Here is a 14856-nt window from a genome sequence, read left to right on the forward strand (position 1 = left end):
TTTCGCTTCGTGTTTCCAAAACTGAAGTCCATTAGTGTGCATTGGACAATCTGTCCCCAAAATCGTAATCGATTAAAGCTCCCCCTTTGATGTAGCAGGCGACCAGCGACCCTTCGATATCAACTTGTAATTATTTGCGCCACTCAGGGATCAATCACCACTTCAACCATCATCGTCGCATCTCTTAAACATAATAAGACGCATTTACTGCCCGACTGCTTCTCCGCGCCAACATCGCCAGCCATCCGCCGCATCTCCATTCCCATCCCTCCAAACACACAAACACACAGTCAACAGACACAATGGTACGATCACGCCCGCTTCAGCCCTTCGACATCTCTCACGAGGAAACAATATAGAATTGGACAGAAAAGCTCCAGCGTATCGATTCCAACCTTGCTAACCCCCCTTTTCCAACCAGGCGCAAACACCCCAGCAAAGGCGAGCGAACCTCAAGTTCCAGAAGGACCAGGAGGCCCGTCGTGGAAAATCCGAGGACCAAATCAAGAAGCGCGTAGAAAAGGCGCCCAAGTCCCCTATCTCAATGTTTTGGCTCGGTAAGCAGAACCATTGCGGCCATCCAGCACCTCCTCAGCCACAAATCATAACGCACTGGTTTGACTAACAGTCAACTCATCTTTCCAGTTGTCCTCGGCTTTGTCGTATTCGGCGGTCTCGTTTTCGAAGTTCTTTCGCGTCTGTTCCTCAACTAAGCACGGGAATACTAACTACCGTGGTCATCGCAAAATGATCACCAGCCCTTCCAACCCACCGATTTCAGACAGGCTGTCCATAACTACGGTTGCTTAGCAGTACGGAGGAATAAAACGAGCTGTCGAGGGCTGAAGAATTACACTGAGGCCGATCAGGATTGGCCAATAAACCCGAAGAGCATGGGGGGAGCTGTCACGATGACATCCGCATAAGCAACATGGGAGTAGGAGGGTGCAAGAGGAGGAAGAGACAGAAGGGAAATCTTTTGAGCGCTTGGTTTGAGCGAAAGCGCATGTAACAGACACACACACATATATATATACCACGGGTAATACGGGCAATGAAAAAGGAGCCAGGGAACTGATTTGGAGGTCATGGAAACAGAACAAAGGGCATTCTTTCCCCCATTTTCTGCTAGCAGCAATTAGCTTGAACTCTTCAAAGCCAAACATTGTTGCAAACCAACAACAACTGCAAAAGGGATCGGTCTTGATTGCGAGTCCCGTGGTGATTACTTCCATCATTGTTATAGTTTTTTCGAGTTATGCTCACGAATGTCAGCAGCTGCTGCTGCGAACAGCATCCCCCCACACCCCAACAGGGCATCATCATCGTCGACTGCCCGCCTTATGCACCCAAGCCGCGTCGCTGACCACCCGTCTCGAACTTCTGGTGAATGCCAGCCTTGAACTGCTGCTCAAGCTCCTGAGACACTTGATTGACATCGAACGTCTTCTTCGCTGCCGCAGCGGCGGCGGCACCGTCGGCAGCAAGCTTCTTGCCGCCGAGCAACCTCATCATCTTGGACTGGCGAGATGCGCCACCGTCGAGCGCGTTGACGTTCCAGTTGGCTGCGAGTACTGCGGCGGGGTTGGGGATTGTGGTGGTGGTAGCGGCCAAAGTAGCTGTCGATCCTTTGGCCTCTGTAGTCTTGGTCTCGTCTCCCTTCTTCCTCTCCTTCTTTTCTTTCTTTTCCTTCTTTTCCTTCTTTGACTTCTTGGACTCCTTCTTGCTCTCAGCCTTCTCTTCCTTCTCAACAACGGGCTCCTCCTCCTCCTTATCAGTCTTGCTCTTCTTATCTTTTTTCTCTTTCTTCTCCTTCTTCTCCTCCTTGTGCTTCTTCTCGCTGCTGTCGCTGCTCTCCTTCTCGCCCTTGGATTTCTTGGCATCCTTCTTAGATTTCTTTTCCTTCTCAGCCTTGTTAGGCTCAGCCCCCTCCCCCGTTACAATCTTGGCGACCTTGACAACTGGCTCGTCCTTCTGTTCCTCCTCTTCGTCGCTATGGTGATCACCATGCTTCCGCTTCTTGTCCTTCTTGTCCTTCGTCTTCTTCTCCTCCTTCTTCTTCTCATCCTTGTCATTGGACTTGGACTTGTCCTCCGATTTGCGTTTCTTGGAGGGCTTCACCTCGTCGCCAGCAGCCTTTTCATCGTTGTTCTTTGCCATATCGTCGTTGTCCTCCTCACGCTTACGTTTCCCATCCTGTCTGCTGCTGTCATTTTTCGATTTCCTGGACTTCTTCTCCTTCTTGGAGGCCGACTCGGTCTCCGCAATGACTTCAGCGGGCTCGGAAGCAGCAGTGACCTCCTTGGCGGTCTTGGAAGCTTTCTTCTCCTTCTTGTCTTTCTTGCCCTTCTTGCTCACATCAGCAGAGGATGCCTTGTCTTTTGCTTTTGAGGAGCTCATATTGATGAAGACTGGGGATGAAATCTAGATATCGACATTCAGTGAGGTGATCCTTGGGTGAATCAGAGGGAGTGATTAGTTGGTGGTGGATAGGACTGTACCGATTCAAAGAAAAACTTTCCCCCGTCAAATTGTCGGGCTCTTAACTTTGGATATTCGTGAGAACGAAAGTGTGAGGGGAAAAGCAAGGTTTGCAATGCCAGCGGGGTGAAATTCGATTTGCAAATCGAAGGAGGAAAGAGGCTTCACCTAAGACAACGAAAGAAAAGTTATTGTACCACAGTCAACCCTAACCCTATTAGGTATTGATATGAAATGGCGTTGTACCTTCCCCTGACCAAACAACGAGAAGGGAATAGCAATGCGAATCAGGGTGACCAGATGGAACGATTGCTTCCAGCTGTACAAGATGGCATTAATATATGTAAGTCTGTATGTCCTTCTTATTTTTCTATTCTTTTCTTTTTCTTTCTTTTTTTTTTCTCCAGCAAGAGCGCGCATGAGATGCCAAGTTTCCTGATGTGTTCTATAGCTGGTAGAAGCTATCGAGACGACACGACCCTAAACCAAGGCCAAAGTGGAAACGATGAACGATATTTGGGTATCAGACCTACCATACAATAATAATCAACAAAACTGCCCAGAGACTCCTGCCATGCCTTTTCCTTCTTGGGCGATACACTCAATCCTGTCTCCTCAGCACTACCTACTCGGGCTGAGGGGCCTGTTGAAACCGCCGACACGGTTCATGTACTGGCGATACTCTGTCTTCTTCTCCTTCCGCACTGCACCAACATTATTGCCCTTGACCTTCTGGTTCTTGGTAGTTCCAAAACCGCCAAAGCCCATCATGGAAGCCATGTCTCCAAGGCCATCGTCCTCAACAATCACGTCTTCTTCCTCGTCCTCGTCCATAGGATCTGCATCAAACCTTCCCTTCGAAACATGTTCCTCTTCGTGCTCTTCTGTCCGCTCTCGGGACGCCTGGTGCTGCTCCTCCACATGTGTGCTGTCGGGTCGACGTTGGTCGTGTCCCTTGACCTTGAACGACACGGGTGCCGGTGCCGGTGTCGTAGCAGCTGGGACGTTCTCAGATTTCGACCTTATCGAAAGACGGTGATCGTCGTGCGCTGCTGCTTGTATGGGACTCCGTGGAGATTTCACGTGTGGTTCTGGCTCTCGGAGCGGTGAGGCTGAGCGGCGGATATTTCTGTCTTTTGGGGTGTCAGTTACCGGTCGGTGTAGGTTACGAACCAAGGACAGTCCTGCGATGGGGATGAGTTCGGTTGCCAAACGTACCTCTGTCTGGTTTGCTCATACTATCCTTATCGACGTCACCTCGATCACGGCGAGAGTCTTTAGGACCGCCACGCCGGCCTCCTCTACCTCCGTCTCTGGCCCAGTCGTCGCGTCGATCGTGCCCATCTCTGTCGCGAACCGGGGAGCGCGAGCGCCTGCGGTTACGGTCATGGTCACGACCATGCCTGTCTCTGGATCGGGACCTGTATCTTCGGCTGTCTCTATCTCGATCGTCTCGGCCACCCCTACCTCCTCCCCGACCACGGCTACGGTCCTGATCTCGGTCTCGCTCGCGGTTGTCTCTGCCGTGTCTGTCTCTGTCGCTGTAGTCTCTCGCGCCCCCACGGTGAGGGTTACGAGCGTGTCTATCCGCCATGTTTTGTGCTCGAGTTTCGCAAGTGTTGAATGTCTATGGTTTGTTGGGGAACAATGTATAAGTTCAACCGGAAACTGTATGTTCTTGATGACGTTGTACGGGGAAATTCTGGAGCATTCAATACATTGTGTAAATAAAGGCCGGCTGAAACCAGGCGAAAGCTGCAGGCCGTTGTAGCTTGGCGGCCGCTGCAAGGCTGCAGATGCAGGTGCCGATCTTGTGGAGTCTGTTTGGGTTTAGCGATAAGATAAGCGTTGGACCCCAGCACCTAACCCCACCACCCCGCGATCAACTTCCCTTCGGTTCAGGCCTTCAGGGTTCTCAATGCTCCGACCGTTACGTCCTACTCAAATGTTTCAAGTTATTCCGGTAAGAGCTCCATTGGTTCAGCCCCAGGGGGTGTCCAAGGTCTAAACAGTTGTTGAGCTTGAGGACAAGAATCAAACGGTCAACGTGCGGACTTTCTGCGACATCCGTTTTCTTCGTAACTCTGCTTCTCAGGCGATTAGCTTCATCGTGCTAGTCAGTGTGCGAGTGCAGGATATCGAAGTGGATAAAGATACAGTAGAGATATCTTTTCAATATAACCTCATCATGCCAGCTGGATGACTGTAAAATCTCGATGCACGACATACACTCCCCTGGCCGACTCTAAGACGGCGACAACATCAGTTTGTTGATCAGGCTTGACTCAGATCTCGTCCTCCTCCTCATCAAAATCATCTTCCCTCCCCATGTCATACAGGATCCGCCCCCCTTCTCCTCCACCAACCTCTGTCTGCGCGTCAAAGTACGGCAACACAATTCCTTCCCTGTCATTCCTCTGCTTCTCCGTCAACCCCAAATTGAACGTGGAATCCGCCATCTCCCCCTCCGCACCGCCCTCCGCGTCCTTCGCTGGCGCAAACAGCGGGTGGTCCGAAAGCAGTGACAGACCCGCGCCGGCACCGCCTCTTGATGGGCTGAGAATGAACCGTTCAGCCACGGCTCTCCCGCTGCGCCTCCTCATCTCCATCTCCACCACGAGTCCCTCGGGCTGGTGGCCCGTCCGCAGACCAACAAGCACGCCTTCACGCCCTTCGTGTAACCCCCATTCCGGCTCGCGCAAACTCCGCATTTGCGCCCGCTTGGTCTCGACGGCCTGGTAGAGACTTGACACTTTGAAGATGGCGGTGGCCATGTGTGACAGCAGGGTGAGCGGGTGGGGTTCGTACTCATTGACGGTTCGGGGAAGAACGAGAGGTACATCGTTGTGGTAGACGGCGACGAGGGAGGCGAACGGGTTGATGATGCTGCCGAAGAAGAGGGGAAGGACGTGCGGCTCTTTGGAGGCGAGGGGGTTAAGCGAGTCAACCACGATCAAACATTCTTTGACGTAATGTTAGAACATGTTTCTGTACTGGCGTGGTGCATACAATGCACTTACTTTGGGAGTTTGTTGCAGTGTCTTTGGGTGTTTGACTGTTGACAGGAGCACAATGTGAGGCGATCTCGGTTATGAGAGCCGTGACTGACTTGCCCCTGGCCTTTATGAAGATATCGACATTGCGGGGCTTCCTGGCGGTAGTAAACGACACAAAGAGTATTTTACTTCGGGCAAGCTACGCGCGTGTTGGTTAATAAAGCGCAAAAACCATTGGGGAAAAATTCCTTACTTTGCCTCTGTTGATGAATTCCTGTAAAAGAGGTCCCGCACCTTGCTCAAGGGTATCGAGAATAAGTGTGAGTGGGCTTGCGCTGTCTCGAAGGTTCAGCAGCTTCTGGAAGAGCAGCAGGCTGTGGGAGCGATGATGCGTTTGAGCCGAAGGCGCCATGTTGACGCCTAGTCGAGATAAACTTGAAATGTATATAGACGAGGCTCGTGGGTCTGGTAGAGGGGATAACGAGGAATTTGGATTAACTCAAGTTCTCGACAACGTGTTGCGTCAGGATTTTGAATTCTTGCTTGTTGATTGAGAGAAGATTGAAGTGCTGGCCAAGAAACCGATTTTAGGGCTGCGAACTGAAGTTGGTTGCGATTATCGCAAACTTTCAGCAGCCACCATTCGCATTACAACACCCGTTTATATACCGTATGTAAAAGCAAAGGGATCAACTGAGAAGGATAATGAGGTGAAAGATAGTATCGAAACCAAAAAAGATCGCGAACCTAAGAAGATGAGATGTGAAGGGTGCGTGCACAAGCTTCGCACAAAAAGAAATGCTGGTCTCTCCCGCCGGGAATTGAACCCGGGTCTCGAGCGAATCGAACTGATGTTCAAGCTTGACAAGCTCACATACTGACCACTATACTACGGAAGAATTACAGTTGTGAACAACTGTCGTAGTGATTGTTACAATTTGCTGCAATCTCGGCTACCTATATACTAACCTTGACATATAAGAACGCTTATCAACATTGTAGATGAGGCGTTCAAGCTTTGGTTACCATGAGTGCCCTAGTCATTGTTGCATACGCGAAGTTTTGTCGTTTGGTATTACTCGTTTACCTACTTGAATGGGTACTGTAAATTATCCATCAAACCTCTTGGAACTAACAGAGATTTGTGATTCTCTCTTCCGGCCTCATTCCGTGTTACAACGCTCAGTTGTCCATGTTTCCGAAATAGGGTGCCGAGAAAGGGTGGGATACTACATAAACCTGACTCTACGTATGTTTTCTCCGCCGTAAATTGCGCTCTTCCAAATATTATCATGCATTCGTAGCCCTGGATCTCTATCCTGCGACTGTGGTCACTTTACGCTTCCCGAATTACCGCCCTAGTTCGTTCAAGTGACTGAGATCTGTACATCCTTCATAGTTGGGGTGGTATATTAATTACTGGTAAATACGGCGGTGCTTCAAAGTCGGGACCCGTCATAGACAAAGATCGGAATACGTCTTCCTCGCTGGTATTCTGTGTTCTATTGCTTTGCAGAAGCATCAATCAACCTCGTGTGGTACTTCGAACCGTAGTTCAGTATACCGTGCCCCATTCGTATTGGATTCTTCAAGGCCGTTAGGGTGATAATCAGCGATATGGTTCGTATTCGTCTCGGCCATAACAACAGATGCTGTATCGGCAGGAGGTACTTCTTGTATCACTGAAGCGCTCTTGATGCGTCCAGGAAGAGCTGGCATTCGATTAGTATCAAAACATTGTCATCATGTGCGAACATCAACTTTACCCTTATGCTGTTCCTTTGCTATTGCCTTGTTCTCGGACACTGCTACAGCATCTGCCGCGAGCGTCTCATTCTTACGGCTGGTCTTTTGGAGCAACTCCGCTGGTATCTTTGTTGCCCAGTCGTTCTCAAACTCCTTTATCAGAAAATCGTCATAGTCGCCTCGTTTGTGCTTTTCATGAGCGACCCAGGCCTCCTGAAGCCATTGTTCATCATGTCGACCCCGCTCAATGTTTTCAAGGTACCGAGCACAATCATATCTGAAGTGATCGTTGTTGCGCAAGGAGACAAGATCCGGTCGGGCAATCTCGGTCCCTGGGTCCAAGATATGGCTGTCGTCGGGGAATTTAGCGAGGATGTCTTTCCTCTCATCTGGTGTCAACACATCCCATGCTCGTGGAAGCAGCAGAATCGCCTATGGTCAAGTGTCAGATCATGGATGTGGGATAATTTTTGTGAGAGGGAAGAGGTACGAACTCTGAGATCAGCATTGGTAAGAGGTGATTTCTCATCGGTATAGACGAAAGGTGCTTCCCACTTTCTGTCCAGGTTTGTTTTCTTTGGTGCATCTCCGGCATGTCGTGGCCTTTTAGTAGTGCTAGATTTGTCCTGGTCCGAGGCTTTACGCTTTCCGAGCTCAGTACCCAGCTGCTCATCACTGCTTCCAGAATGACGTGTAGCTTTCGAACTCCATGCATCGGTTTTAAGGACGGCTTCCTCTGGCGTTTGCCCACTTGCCCTTTTGCGTGCCCTTTTCGTCACTGTACTTGGGTCCTCATTTTTCGGACCTTTGAAGCCCTGTCCATTGATCGAGGAATCGGCGACTGTTGCTGCTTTAATTGCCGGTGTGGCGATTTCCTTCTCAACTTCCAGGTCCTGTACTGCCGAATCCGCATGCGCATCCTGCGGACTCAAAGCTTTTGGCTCGCCTACATCCGCTGGAACGGCCTCAGCCTTGAACGAAACTGAGCGAGCCGCTGCTGAAACTCCTTTTCGCGGCTGTTCAAAAGCATAAACACAATGCGTGCCAGATCCAGAACATCGTGAGCAGATTGGCTTCTCTTTTAGGCACTATCGCAGCTGTCAGACACAAAAACAATCGGGGAATATCCAGAGTTTCCGACCAACCTTCAGCTTGTTCTCACGGCAAGGAGTACACGCGCCCCTCGTCAGTTTTGGTTTGAGGATATTGCGTGAATCAGCCACACCCTCTTTAGAACTGACTGCTTCAGGCAATGATTTTCTCTTCTTGGGAACGGAACTTGGCGCAGCTGATGGAGCAATTGGTTCTTCTTCACGTGTTGGAACTTCTGGTTTATTGACTGATCGTAGTTTCGGTGGTGGGAGATTTATGGCGGCCCAGGATGTAGACCCTTTCTCTTCTGGTTGCTGAGCTTCTAACTGATCAGATGGTCGAAATTCTGTCTTGTTTTCAGGGCAAGCACTTGGTGCCGCCAACGGCGTGGCCGGTTCTCCTTCAGGTTCTTCAGGTCCTTGAACCTCTGGCTCCTTGACATATCCTTGCTCGACTGCTGGCTTTTTGGCCGCTGGCTTTTTGGCCGCTGACCTTTTGGTTGCTGACCTTTTGGCCGCTGACCTTTTGGTTGCTGACCTTTTGGTTGCTGTCTTTTTGGTTGCTGGCTCCTCGACTGTTGGTTCCTCGACTGTTGGTTCCTCGACTGTTGGTTCCTCGACTGTTGGTTCCTCGACTGTTGGTTCCTCGACTGTTGGTTCCTCGACTGTTTGTTCCTCAATTGCTGGTTCCTCAACTGCTGGTTCCTCAACTGCTGGTACCTCGACTGCTGGTTCCTCGACTGCTGGTTCCTCGACTGCTGGTTCCTCGACTGCTGGTTCCTCGACTGCTGGTTCCTCGACTGCTGGTTCCTCAACTGCTGGTTCCTCGACCGTTGACTTTTCGGCTGCTATCTCCTCCAAAGTCACCTGCGCAGCAGTATCAATCTTTTGGACAAGGATAGCATCCCAGTCCCCACTCACGCTCCGGGGAGGTGAGGCCGGAGGAGAAGAGAGGACGGAGGACAGCGGAGAACTACTTCCTTCTTCAGCCATCCTTCAGGACACCTTCAGTTAGTCGCCTTTCTGGAAAGATAATTATTGCGTGTTGAAGTTGTTCAAGGAGTGATCGAACGCGGCAGTGTGGGTTTGCCGGCAAAGGAAAAATTACCGTCAAGTCAGATCTGGATCTAGACAGATCCGGAACTACTTAGTTGTTGTGATATTAAACAATACCAGATAGCAGAAACTGGCAGAATGGCGCCGTGAAAGTCACCGTTTGTCTTTCGTAAGTCAATGATGGTTCATGCGGCCAATATGGCTGTGGTTACATCTGCGAACAAACTGATGTCTGGTGGAAGGGAGGGGAGAAAGTGGGGGGTTTATAAAAGTAGAGAATGAGATGCGTTCAGGTGAAAATGTGGTCAACGAAACGAACCGAAGTGGTACTACCTTGAGTACAAGTTGACGCGCAAGGTTGGGAGGATGTGCGAGGGAACGAGGTGGAACTGAACTTGATCTAACCACCACTCTGAACTGGGAGGGGGATTATACTGACTGTGATGAATGATAGGTACCTCTAGGTAAGTAGGTAGATATTCCACCTCCAGCTCCCCTTCCCCGATGTTGTTCGGTTGAAGATGCTCCTTCTTCAAGTCGTTGTGTGATGGACAGGATGGGTGGGGATGGAAGCTGAAAGGCGCCAAGCCCGGGCAGCCACTTGCATGACACACCCCGGAAGCTAGAGGTAGCTTGTACATACTGCATAGTAGGCGTGAATAGCGGGCCGGGCGAGACTGCCTGCTCGCACTATTTAACTACCTAAACAAAACTAACTTGCAGGCCCTGCAGGGTGAACTTTCAACACATTTCCAGCGGCAGTACCGTCATCAGTGTCCCGTTTGACGACTTGTAATCCTTGATAAGGAAACACACGTTGGCCTGGCGAAATCATTGCATCACTCTACCTACGGGTAATGTTTTGTTTTCTTTATATAGCCATGTAAAGAAAAAAAAAAAACAAGAAAGAGGATAGCGAATTACAATCTGGTCTGCTGGTCGACAGGGAAAGAAGCATGCAATTGAACAAGAGAATTCGTCGGTGCGAGTTGGTTGCGGTACCTAGGTAGAAGCCACGTACCTGGCTGCTTTTGACGGATCACTCCCACTCGTCATCACAAGCTTTTATAAACCTTGCCTTGTTCACTGTCCTCTCCAACGACACCAACTTAACAAATCCAAGCACGCAACTGAACTGGCCTTGATTTCGAGTTGCACAACGATACTAAAGGTCGCCAAAAACAACACAATGAAAAAGGAGTGATATAACCTATTCTTCACAATGATCCGCTCAACACAAATTGCACGGCTGGATGGTTCGTGCCCCCCCCCCCCCCCCCCCTAACTAACCCCCTCGACCAACATCTGTGTGCCTATGGAGATGTCAATGTCTTGTCCGGTAGCTAACCAAGACCCCTCCCCTCAAAACACAGGCCTCATGCTCTGCGCTTCCGTCGACGACGAAGCAACTGAATCCTCCCTCAGCGAAGTCAAGTCCCAAGTCAAACTAATTCTGCGCCGCCTAACGCGCACCTCGGAACCGCAAGCCAGCATCGAGAGCGGCTCTCTCTACACGCTGCACTACCTGATTCAGTCCGACATCGTATACTTCGCCATTACGGACCGGTCGTACCCGCGCAAGCTAGCCTTCACCTACCTTTCCGACATTGCGGGCGAGTTCGCGACGACGCACACCCCGGCACAGCTCATGAACCCGACGCTGCGGCCCTATGCCTTTATGGACTTTGACAGCTTCATCAGCCGCACCAAGGCGACTTACAGCGACACGCGTGCGACTCAGAACCTGGATAAGCTGCATGATGAGCTTAGGGACGTGACCAAAGTCATGACCAAGAACATTGAGGATCTGCTGTACCGCGGCGACAGCCTGGAGCGCATGGGCGAGCTGAGCAGTAGGCTGAGGGACGATAGCAAGAAGTACAAGAGGGCGGCTGTTAAGATCAACTGGGATTTGCTGCTGAAGCAGTACGGCCCCTTTGCGGCGGTCGGTTCCATTATCATCTTCTTCTTGTGGTGGAGATTCTTCTTTTGAGTGCATCCCAGGCAGGGAGCATCACCGGTAGCGGGTTAGCATGATACCGTCGGGTGGGTTTCCTCAGTCAGCCTGGCTCTGTATGATGCTGTGACGGATAGCCTACGTGGATTCTGTAATTATTTTAATATGTGTTTGTAGGGCATTGGTTTTTGGCGCTTGACCTAGCATGGAGTTTGGGTAAAGGAGGTTGGGGGGAAAGGGGGGCAAACGCAAAAGGACGTTTGGCCAGGTGAGGTTTCAGCTATCAAGACATGTTGCTTATAGGTTCCTGCTTTCCACTCCTTCATCCGATGCCTTCCTAAAGCCTGACAAGGTCTCTATGGATGACTGTACCACAGTGTCACCGATGCTCAATCATGCGTATCTCCTGGTTCATTCCAGACCGGCATCTCTTCTGCTCGACACGCTATTTCTGTCAAGCGATGATACAAAATCTCCATCTGAGATAGCCTATCGGTCTCTTTCCCTACTTGAAGTAGAAGCTCTTGCCCCCCCAAACTCCAATTCCAAACCCGTTTTTTTTTTTTTTTCTTTTTTTCAATTTTGTTGTTCTCAATCCAGAACATAAACCGACACCCTGGACACTAAGCCCAAGCTTGAACCACCCGCACACGCACCCGCAAGCCTCAATCACATAATCAAACAACTCCCCGCCGCCTTTGGCAATAACGCCGGTATACTCGGCACCGGCAACGCCGTATGATACCATTCCAAATGCTCCTGGAAGCTGGCCAAGTCCTCGAACCCCCTCTCGTCCTGTGCCCACTTGACCTCGTCCTCGCTGTCCTCACCCTGGTCCACGTACGTGTATTCGTCGCAGTAGGGACACCATATCCTCGCCAGCCAATCGCCAGGGACGGGGGCAATGTGGTTCGCAATTGCTAAGGGCGCGAAAACGACCGTCTTAGCTTCGCCTGTTTTGGCGCTTACGCCTTGGGCTTGCCAGTGGGGATATGTGTTTTCTGTTGCTGTTGTTGTCTCTGTCTGTGCTTCTTTTGTTGTTGTGGTGGTGGTGGTGGTAGTGATGGTTGACGATGGCAGAATTGCTGCTGGATATGAGGCCGTCACTATGGTCGGTAGTATGAGCTTTCTTGGAGAGTTTCTCGCTATCGTCGTTGATGTCGGGAAACTTGCTGTCGTACTTGCACTCCCTCCATTCGTCTTATCCAACGCCGCCCTCGTAGATGGCATCCTCTGTAGATCCGGCCAGACGATGAACCCGTCGCAAAAGTCGCATACAAAGGCCACGTCGTGCTCCCCAAACCTCTCGAACCTCCCAACCGCGTTGCAACATGGAACCAGATCCTCAAGGCTTAGCCTCCTCCCCCTTCTCAACGCCGGCCGTAATGCCTCGTCCGTTGTCCCTGTACGGTTTTGTTGTTGCTGTTGTTGTTGTTGTTGTTGCTGCGGATGCTGCTGATCTTGATACTCATGTCGTTGCCACGGCGGTATACTTTCGAGGTCCCTCTGCTTGCTTCCCCCTTCCCTAATCTCCTTTTCCCGCTTCTCTTCCTCCTTCTGCTTCCGTAGCCGCTCAGTTTCCTCGTTTCTTCGCTGCTGGCGATACACCTGGTAGGCACCCAGACACCGTGTCCACGGCCCTTCCTGCTCGGCCGCGAATATGCGCCGAGAGGCACGGCATTGCGTGCGGTGAAGCTCTAGTTGGAGTTCCTTGGTCTCGCTGAGCCAAGTTGGGTTGATCGGCCCACCTTGCCGAATCCAGTCTTTGTAGTTGCGGGCGTGGAATTCATATTTGACCAGGAGGGCACGCAATTCGTTGAGGGACTCGGCTTTTTGAGAGGGTTAGTTGGTAGAGCAGGCAAGGAGAAGCTTTATCTGAGTGGGATTTTTGGGAAGGAAAGGAGTGATGATGATGGTGATGGAGGCGTGTGAGTGAAAGTGCCAGGCGAAATAGTCAGCCACCAGCAGAGGAAAGATGACGTGAGTCTGAGAAAGAGCACGGTGAGGGTCAGAAAAGATTCAAGATATCATGGTATACTTACGAGTCCTGTCTCCTTCATAGTAAAACTGCCCATTGACCAAGCGCCCCAGTTCCTGAAAATCTGTCTTTGCATCATCCAACGCTTCTTCAAGGGCGCGAATCTGTTCAAACTCGTCAGGGCCCCAGTGGCGCTTGTCGGCAAATCTGAGTGCGCGAAGTGAGTCGCTCAAGTGAGTCGCAATGCTGGCCAACAGCGACCCGACCGTGTCGTGATTCGTGCTGGGACCTGTACTCATATCTTTTTTTGGCGATGGTTGCTTTGCTGGCTATGACCTCTTGATATCGGATCCCCCTCCACCTCCTCCCGTTGATATCCTTTGTCTAAGCCGTTATCGTCGTGTCGTCGTGTTCAAGCGCTTATTATTGGCCTTGGTTCCCCTCGCCTAGCGTATGCTCAATGCCGCTTTAATAGCAGTAGATGACCGCGAGTGGATGTAGACTTGGACTACCAACGAGACTCTCGTCACTAACAGAAGTCGAGCTTGGGGGGCTTGTAGGTGAGACTATCCGTCTAGGAGGTAGGTATCTACGAATGCGCAGCGATGAAGTGTTGTCTTGCGTCGTCATTAAGTGGATACACCGAGCCCCGATCCGGTAGCTGTAAGTACGGATGAGCTGAAGAAGGATTTCATCACAGAGTTGGACATGTGAGAAAGGGGCCAGCCAGGGAACGAAACATCACATGGAAGGAAGACTCGGTCGCCCAGGAAGGAAATGGGGATGGATCAATGGATGTCGAATCGTCGTGCAACGGGGGTTCGGGGCCCGGGCGCTTGGATACGATCCGACGGTTACGCCGGCGGGACCTACCTCCTCTAGAGGTATGTCGGGCACTGCTAGGCTATTGGAAGGGCCCTGTGGATCTCTCCTTGGCGGAGACAGGCAGACGTGGAAGCTAGTCCGCTGCCTTTTTGTACACTACCTTAGGTAGGTACTTACCACTACGTACAAACACAACACAGGAAGCTGCATCAGGTCGGGGGAGAAGTTGCTGCAGTGTGGCAGCGGAACAACGGGTGCCATCCAAACTCTTCAAAACGGAACCCTGTAAAAGGACAGCAAGGTGCTCATCAACTAGGGTTATTTTGACTCGTATTGTTGGTGATGGGAGGGCCAGGCCCCCTGCTGTAGTAGCGCATCTGAATGGGTAATCAATGAATGGGACGGGGGTTCGGGGACGGTTTTGTTTGCGAAACGTGGAAATCGTGGAGATCTTGGCGGGGAGCATTTCTCCCTAGGTGCTTAGAGTCGGTACACTAGAGGCCCATATGGAGGCCTCTCTACATCCGACTCCGTTAATTTTAGGTGGGATTCCCCGAGGAAGCCCTTCGTTTCCTAAAACCAGCTTTTAGCGATGACATCTACCTCTGCTTGTAGCCTCCAGCTTCGACGGCGGGGAGGGGAAAGTATCTTACTAGGTACCCAATGGATAACGGTTGCAACCTACCAAAGGCTCAGCCCTACAACCTAACCAGAGGTGCTCGGGAA

The 14856-nt window shown here is 51.1% G+C and overlaps 7 protein-coding genes and 1 non-coding gene across 11 annotated transcripts; 2 read left to right on the forward strand and 6 right to left on the reverse strand.

Moving 5' to 3' along the window:
- Positions 1 to 15: 15 nt before the first annotated feature.
- Positions 16 to 1660, forward strand: NCU06704 (hypothetical protein). The gene is made up of 3 exons (XM_955791.2): positions 16 to 305; positions 422 to 557; positions 646 to 1660. The coding sequence occupies exons 1-3, from the start codon at positions 303 to 305 to the stop codon at positions 711 to 713; spliced, it is 207 nt and encodes a 68-aa protein (XP_960884.1). The 5' UTR covers positions 16 to 302; the 3' UTR covers positions 714 to 1660.
- NCU17008 (hypothetical protein) lies at positions 1054 to 2618 on the reverse strand. Its single transcript, XM_011396536.1, has 2 exons — positions 2502 to 2618; positions 1054 to 2424 (listed from the first exon to the last, which is right to left on the reverse strand). The coding sequence occupies exon 2, from the start codon at positions 2398 to 2400 to the stop codon at positions 1342 to 1344; it is 1059 nt and encodes a 352-aa protein (XP_011394838.1). The 5' UTR covers positions 2401 to 2424; positions 2502 to 2618; the 3' UTR covers positions 1054 to 1341.
- Positions 2619 to 2797: 179 nt separating this feature from the next.
- Positions 2798 to 4219, reverse strand: NCU17009 (hypothetical protein). The gene is made up of 2 exons (XM_011396537.1): positions 3700 to 4219; positions 2798 to 3614 (listed from the first exon to the last, which is right to left on the reverse strand). The coding sequence occupies exons 1-2, from the start codon at positions 4073 to 4075 to the stop codon at positions 3103 to 3105; spliced, it is 888 nt and encodes a 295-aa protein (XP_011394839.1). The 5' UTR covers positions 4076 to 4219; the 3' UTR covers positions 2798 to 3102.
- Positions 4220 to 4455: 236 nt separating this feature from the next.
- Positions 4456 to 6295, reverse strand: NCU06706 (killer toxin sensitivity protein). The gene is made up of 3 exons (XM_955793.2): positions 5731 to 6295; positions 5502 to 5676; positions 4456 to 5443 (listed from the first exon to the last, which is right to left on the reverse strand). The coding sequence occupies exons 1-3, from the start codon at positions 5887 to 5889 to the stop codon at positions 4767 to 4769; spliced, it is 1011 nt and encodes a 336-aa protein (XP_960886.1). The 5' UTR covers positions 5890 to 6295; the 3' UTR covers positions 4456 to 4766.
- On the reverse strand, positions 6284 to 6376 carry NCU15120. The gene has a single exon. It is a non-coding gene; the product is annotated as a tRNA-Asp (tRNA).
- Positions 6377 to 6612: 236 nt separating this feature from the next.
- NCU06707 lies at positions 6613 to 9891 on the reverse strand. 4 transcript variants are annotated; one of them, XM_011396403.1, is made up of 6 exons: positions 9810 to 9891; positions 9423 to 9500; positions 8369 to 9308; positions 7718 to 8311; positions 7244 to 7655; positions 6613 to 7189 (listed from the first exon to the last, which is right to left on the reverse strand). In XM_011396403.1, the coding sequence occupies exons 3-6, from the start codon at positions 9305 to 9307 to the stop codon at positions 6999 to 7001; spliced, it is 2136 nt and encodes a 711-aa protein (XP_011394705.1). In that variant the 5' UTR covers position 9308; positions 9423 to 9500; positions 9810 to 9891; the 3' UTR covers positions 6613 to 6998. The 4 variants fall into 4 exon arrangements, with proteins under 4 accessions (XP_011394705.1, XP_011394703.1, XP_011394706.1 ...); XM_011396401.1 differs by having other exon boundaries at positions 9423 to 9534; XM_011396404.1 differs by lacking the exon at positions 9423 to 9500.
- A 539-nt stretch (positions 9892 to 10430) lies between these two features.
- Positions 10431 to 11737, forward strand: NCU06708 (protein transporter sec22). Its single transcript, XM_955795.2, has 2 exons — positions 10431 to 10626; positions 10744 to 11737. The coding sequence occupies exons 1-2, from the start codon at positions 10593 to 10595 to the stop codon at positions 11361 to 11363; spliced, it is 654 nt and encodes a 217-aa protein (XP_960888.1). The 5' UTR covers positions 10431 to 10592; the 3' UTR covers positions 11364 to 11737.
- On the reverse strand, positions 11434 to 14114 carry NCU06709 (hypothetical protein). Its single transcript, XM_955796.3, has 2 exons — positions 13370 to 14114; positions 11434 to 13156 (listed from the first exon to the last, which is right to left on the reverse strand). The coding sequence occupies exons 1-2, from the start codon at positions 13602 to 13604 to the stop codon at positions 11997 to 11999; spliced, it is 1395 nt and encodes a 464-aa protein (XP_960889.3). The 5' UTR covers positions 13605 to 14114; the 3' UTR covers positions 11434 to 11996.
- Between the last annotated feature and the right edge of the window lie 742 nt (positions 14115 to 14856).

This window comes from Neurospora crassa, linkage group V, assembly GCF_000182925.2.
Source record: "Neurospora crassa OR74A linkage group V, whole genome shotgun sequence".
Classification (NCBI taxonomy): domain Eukaryota; kingdom Fungi; phylum Ascomycota; class Sordariomycetes; order Sordariales; family Sordariaceae; genus Neurospora; species Neurospora crassa.

Excerpts from the sequence above, each read along its gene's own strand:
- NCU06704 (XM_955791.2), top strand. Across the intron at positions 558-645 it reads TATCTCAATGTTTTGGCTCG|TTGTCCTCGGCTTTGTCGTA; the intron begins GTAAGCAGAACC and ends TCATCTTTCCAG.
- NCU17008 (XM_011396536.1), bottom strand. The coding sequence starts at position 2,400 with ATGAGCTCCTCAAAAGCAAAAGACAAGGCATCCTCTGCTGATGTGAGC.
- NCU17009 (XM_011396537.1), bottom strand. The coding sequence starts at position 4,075 with ATGGCGGATAGACACGCTCGTAACCCTCACCGTGGGGGCGCGAGAGAC. Across the intron at positions 3,615-3,699 it reads TATGAGCAAACCAGACAGAG|ACAGAAATATCCGCCGCTCA; the intron begins GTACGTTTGGCA and ends ACACCCCAAAAG.
- NCU06706 (XM_955793.2), bottom strand. The coding sequence starts at position 5,889 with ATGGCGCCTTCGGCTCAAACGCATCATCGCTCCCACAGCCTGCTGCTC. Across the intron at positions 5,677-5,730 it reads AATTCATCAACAGAGGCAAA|CTTGCCCGAAGTAAAATACT; the intron begins GTAAGGAATTTT and ends ACACGCGCGTAG. Across the intron at positions 5,444-5,501 it reads CACTGCAACAAACTCCCAAA|AATGTTTGATCGTGGTTGAC; the intron begins GTAAGTGCATTG and ends ATTACGTCAAAG.
- NCU06707 (XM_011396404.1), bottom strand. The coding sequence starts at position 9,307 with ATGGCTGAAGAAGGAAGTAGTTCTCCGCTGTCCTCCGTCCTCTCTTCT. Across the intron at positions 7,656-7,717 it reads TTACCAATGCTGATCTCAGA|GCGATTCTGCTGCTTCCACG; the intron begins GTTCGTACCTCT and ends ACTTGACCATAG. Across the intron at positions 7,190-7,243 it reads AGCAAAGGAACAGCATAAGG|CTCTTCCTGGACGCATCAAG; the intron begins GTAAAGTTGATG and ends ATCGAATGCCAG.
- NCU06708 (XM_955795.2), top strand. The coding sequence starts at position 10,593 with ATGATCCGCTCAACACAAATTGCACGGCTGGATG. Across the intron at positions 10,627-10,743 it reads ACAAATTGCACGGCTGGATG|GCCTCATGCTCTGCGCTTCC; the intron begins GTTCGTGCCCCC and ends CTCAAAACACAG.
- NCU06709 (XM_955796.3), bottom strand. The coding sequence starts at position 13,604 with ATGAGTACAGGTCCCAGCACGAATCACGACACGGTCGGGTCGCTGTTG. Across the intron at positions 13,157-13,369 it reads CTATGAAGGAGACAGGACTC|CCGAGTCCCTCAACGAATTG; the intron begins GTAAGTATACCA and ends CCTCTCAAAAAG.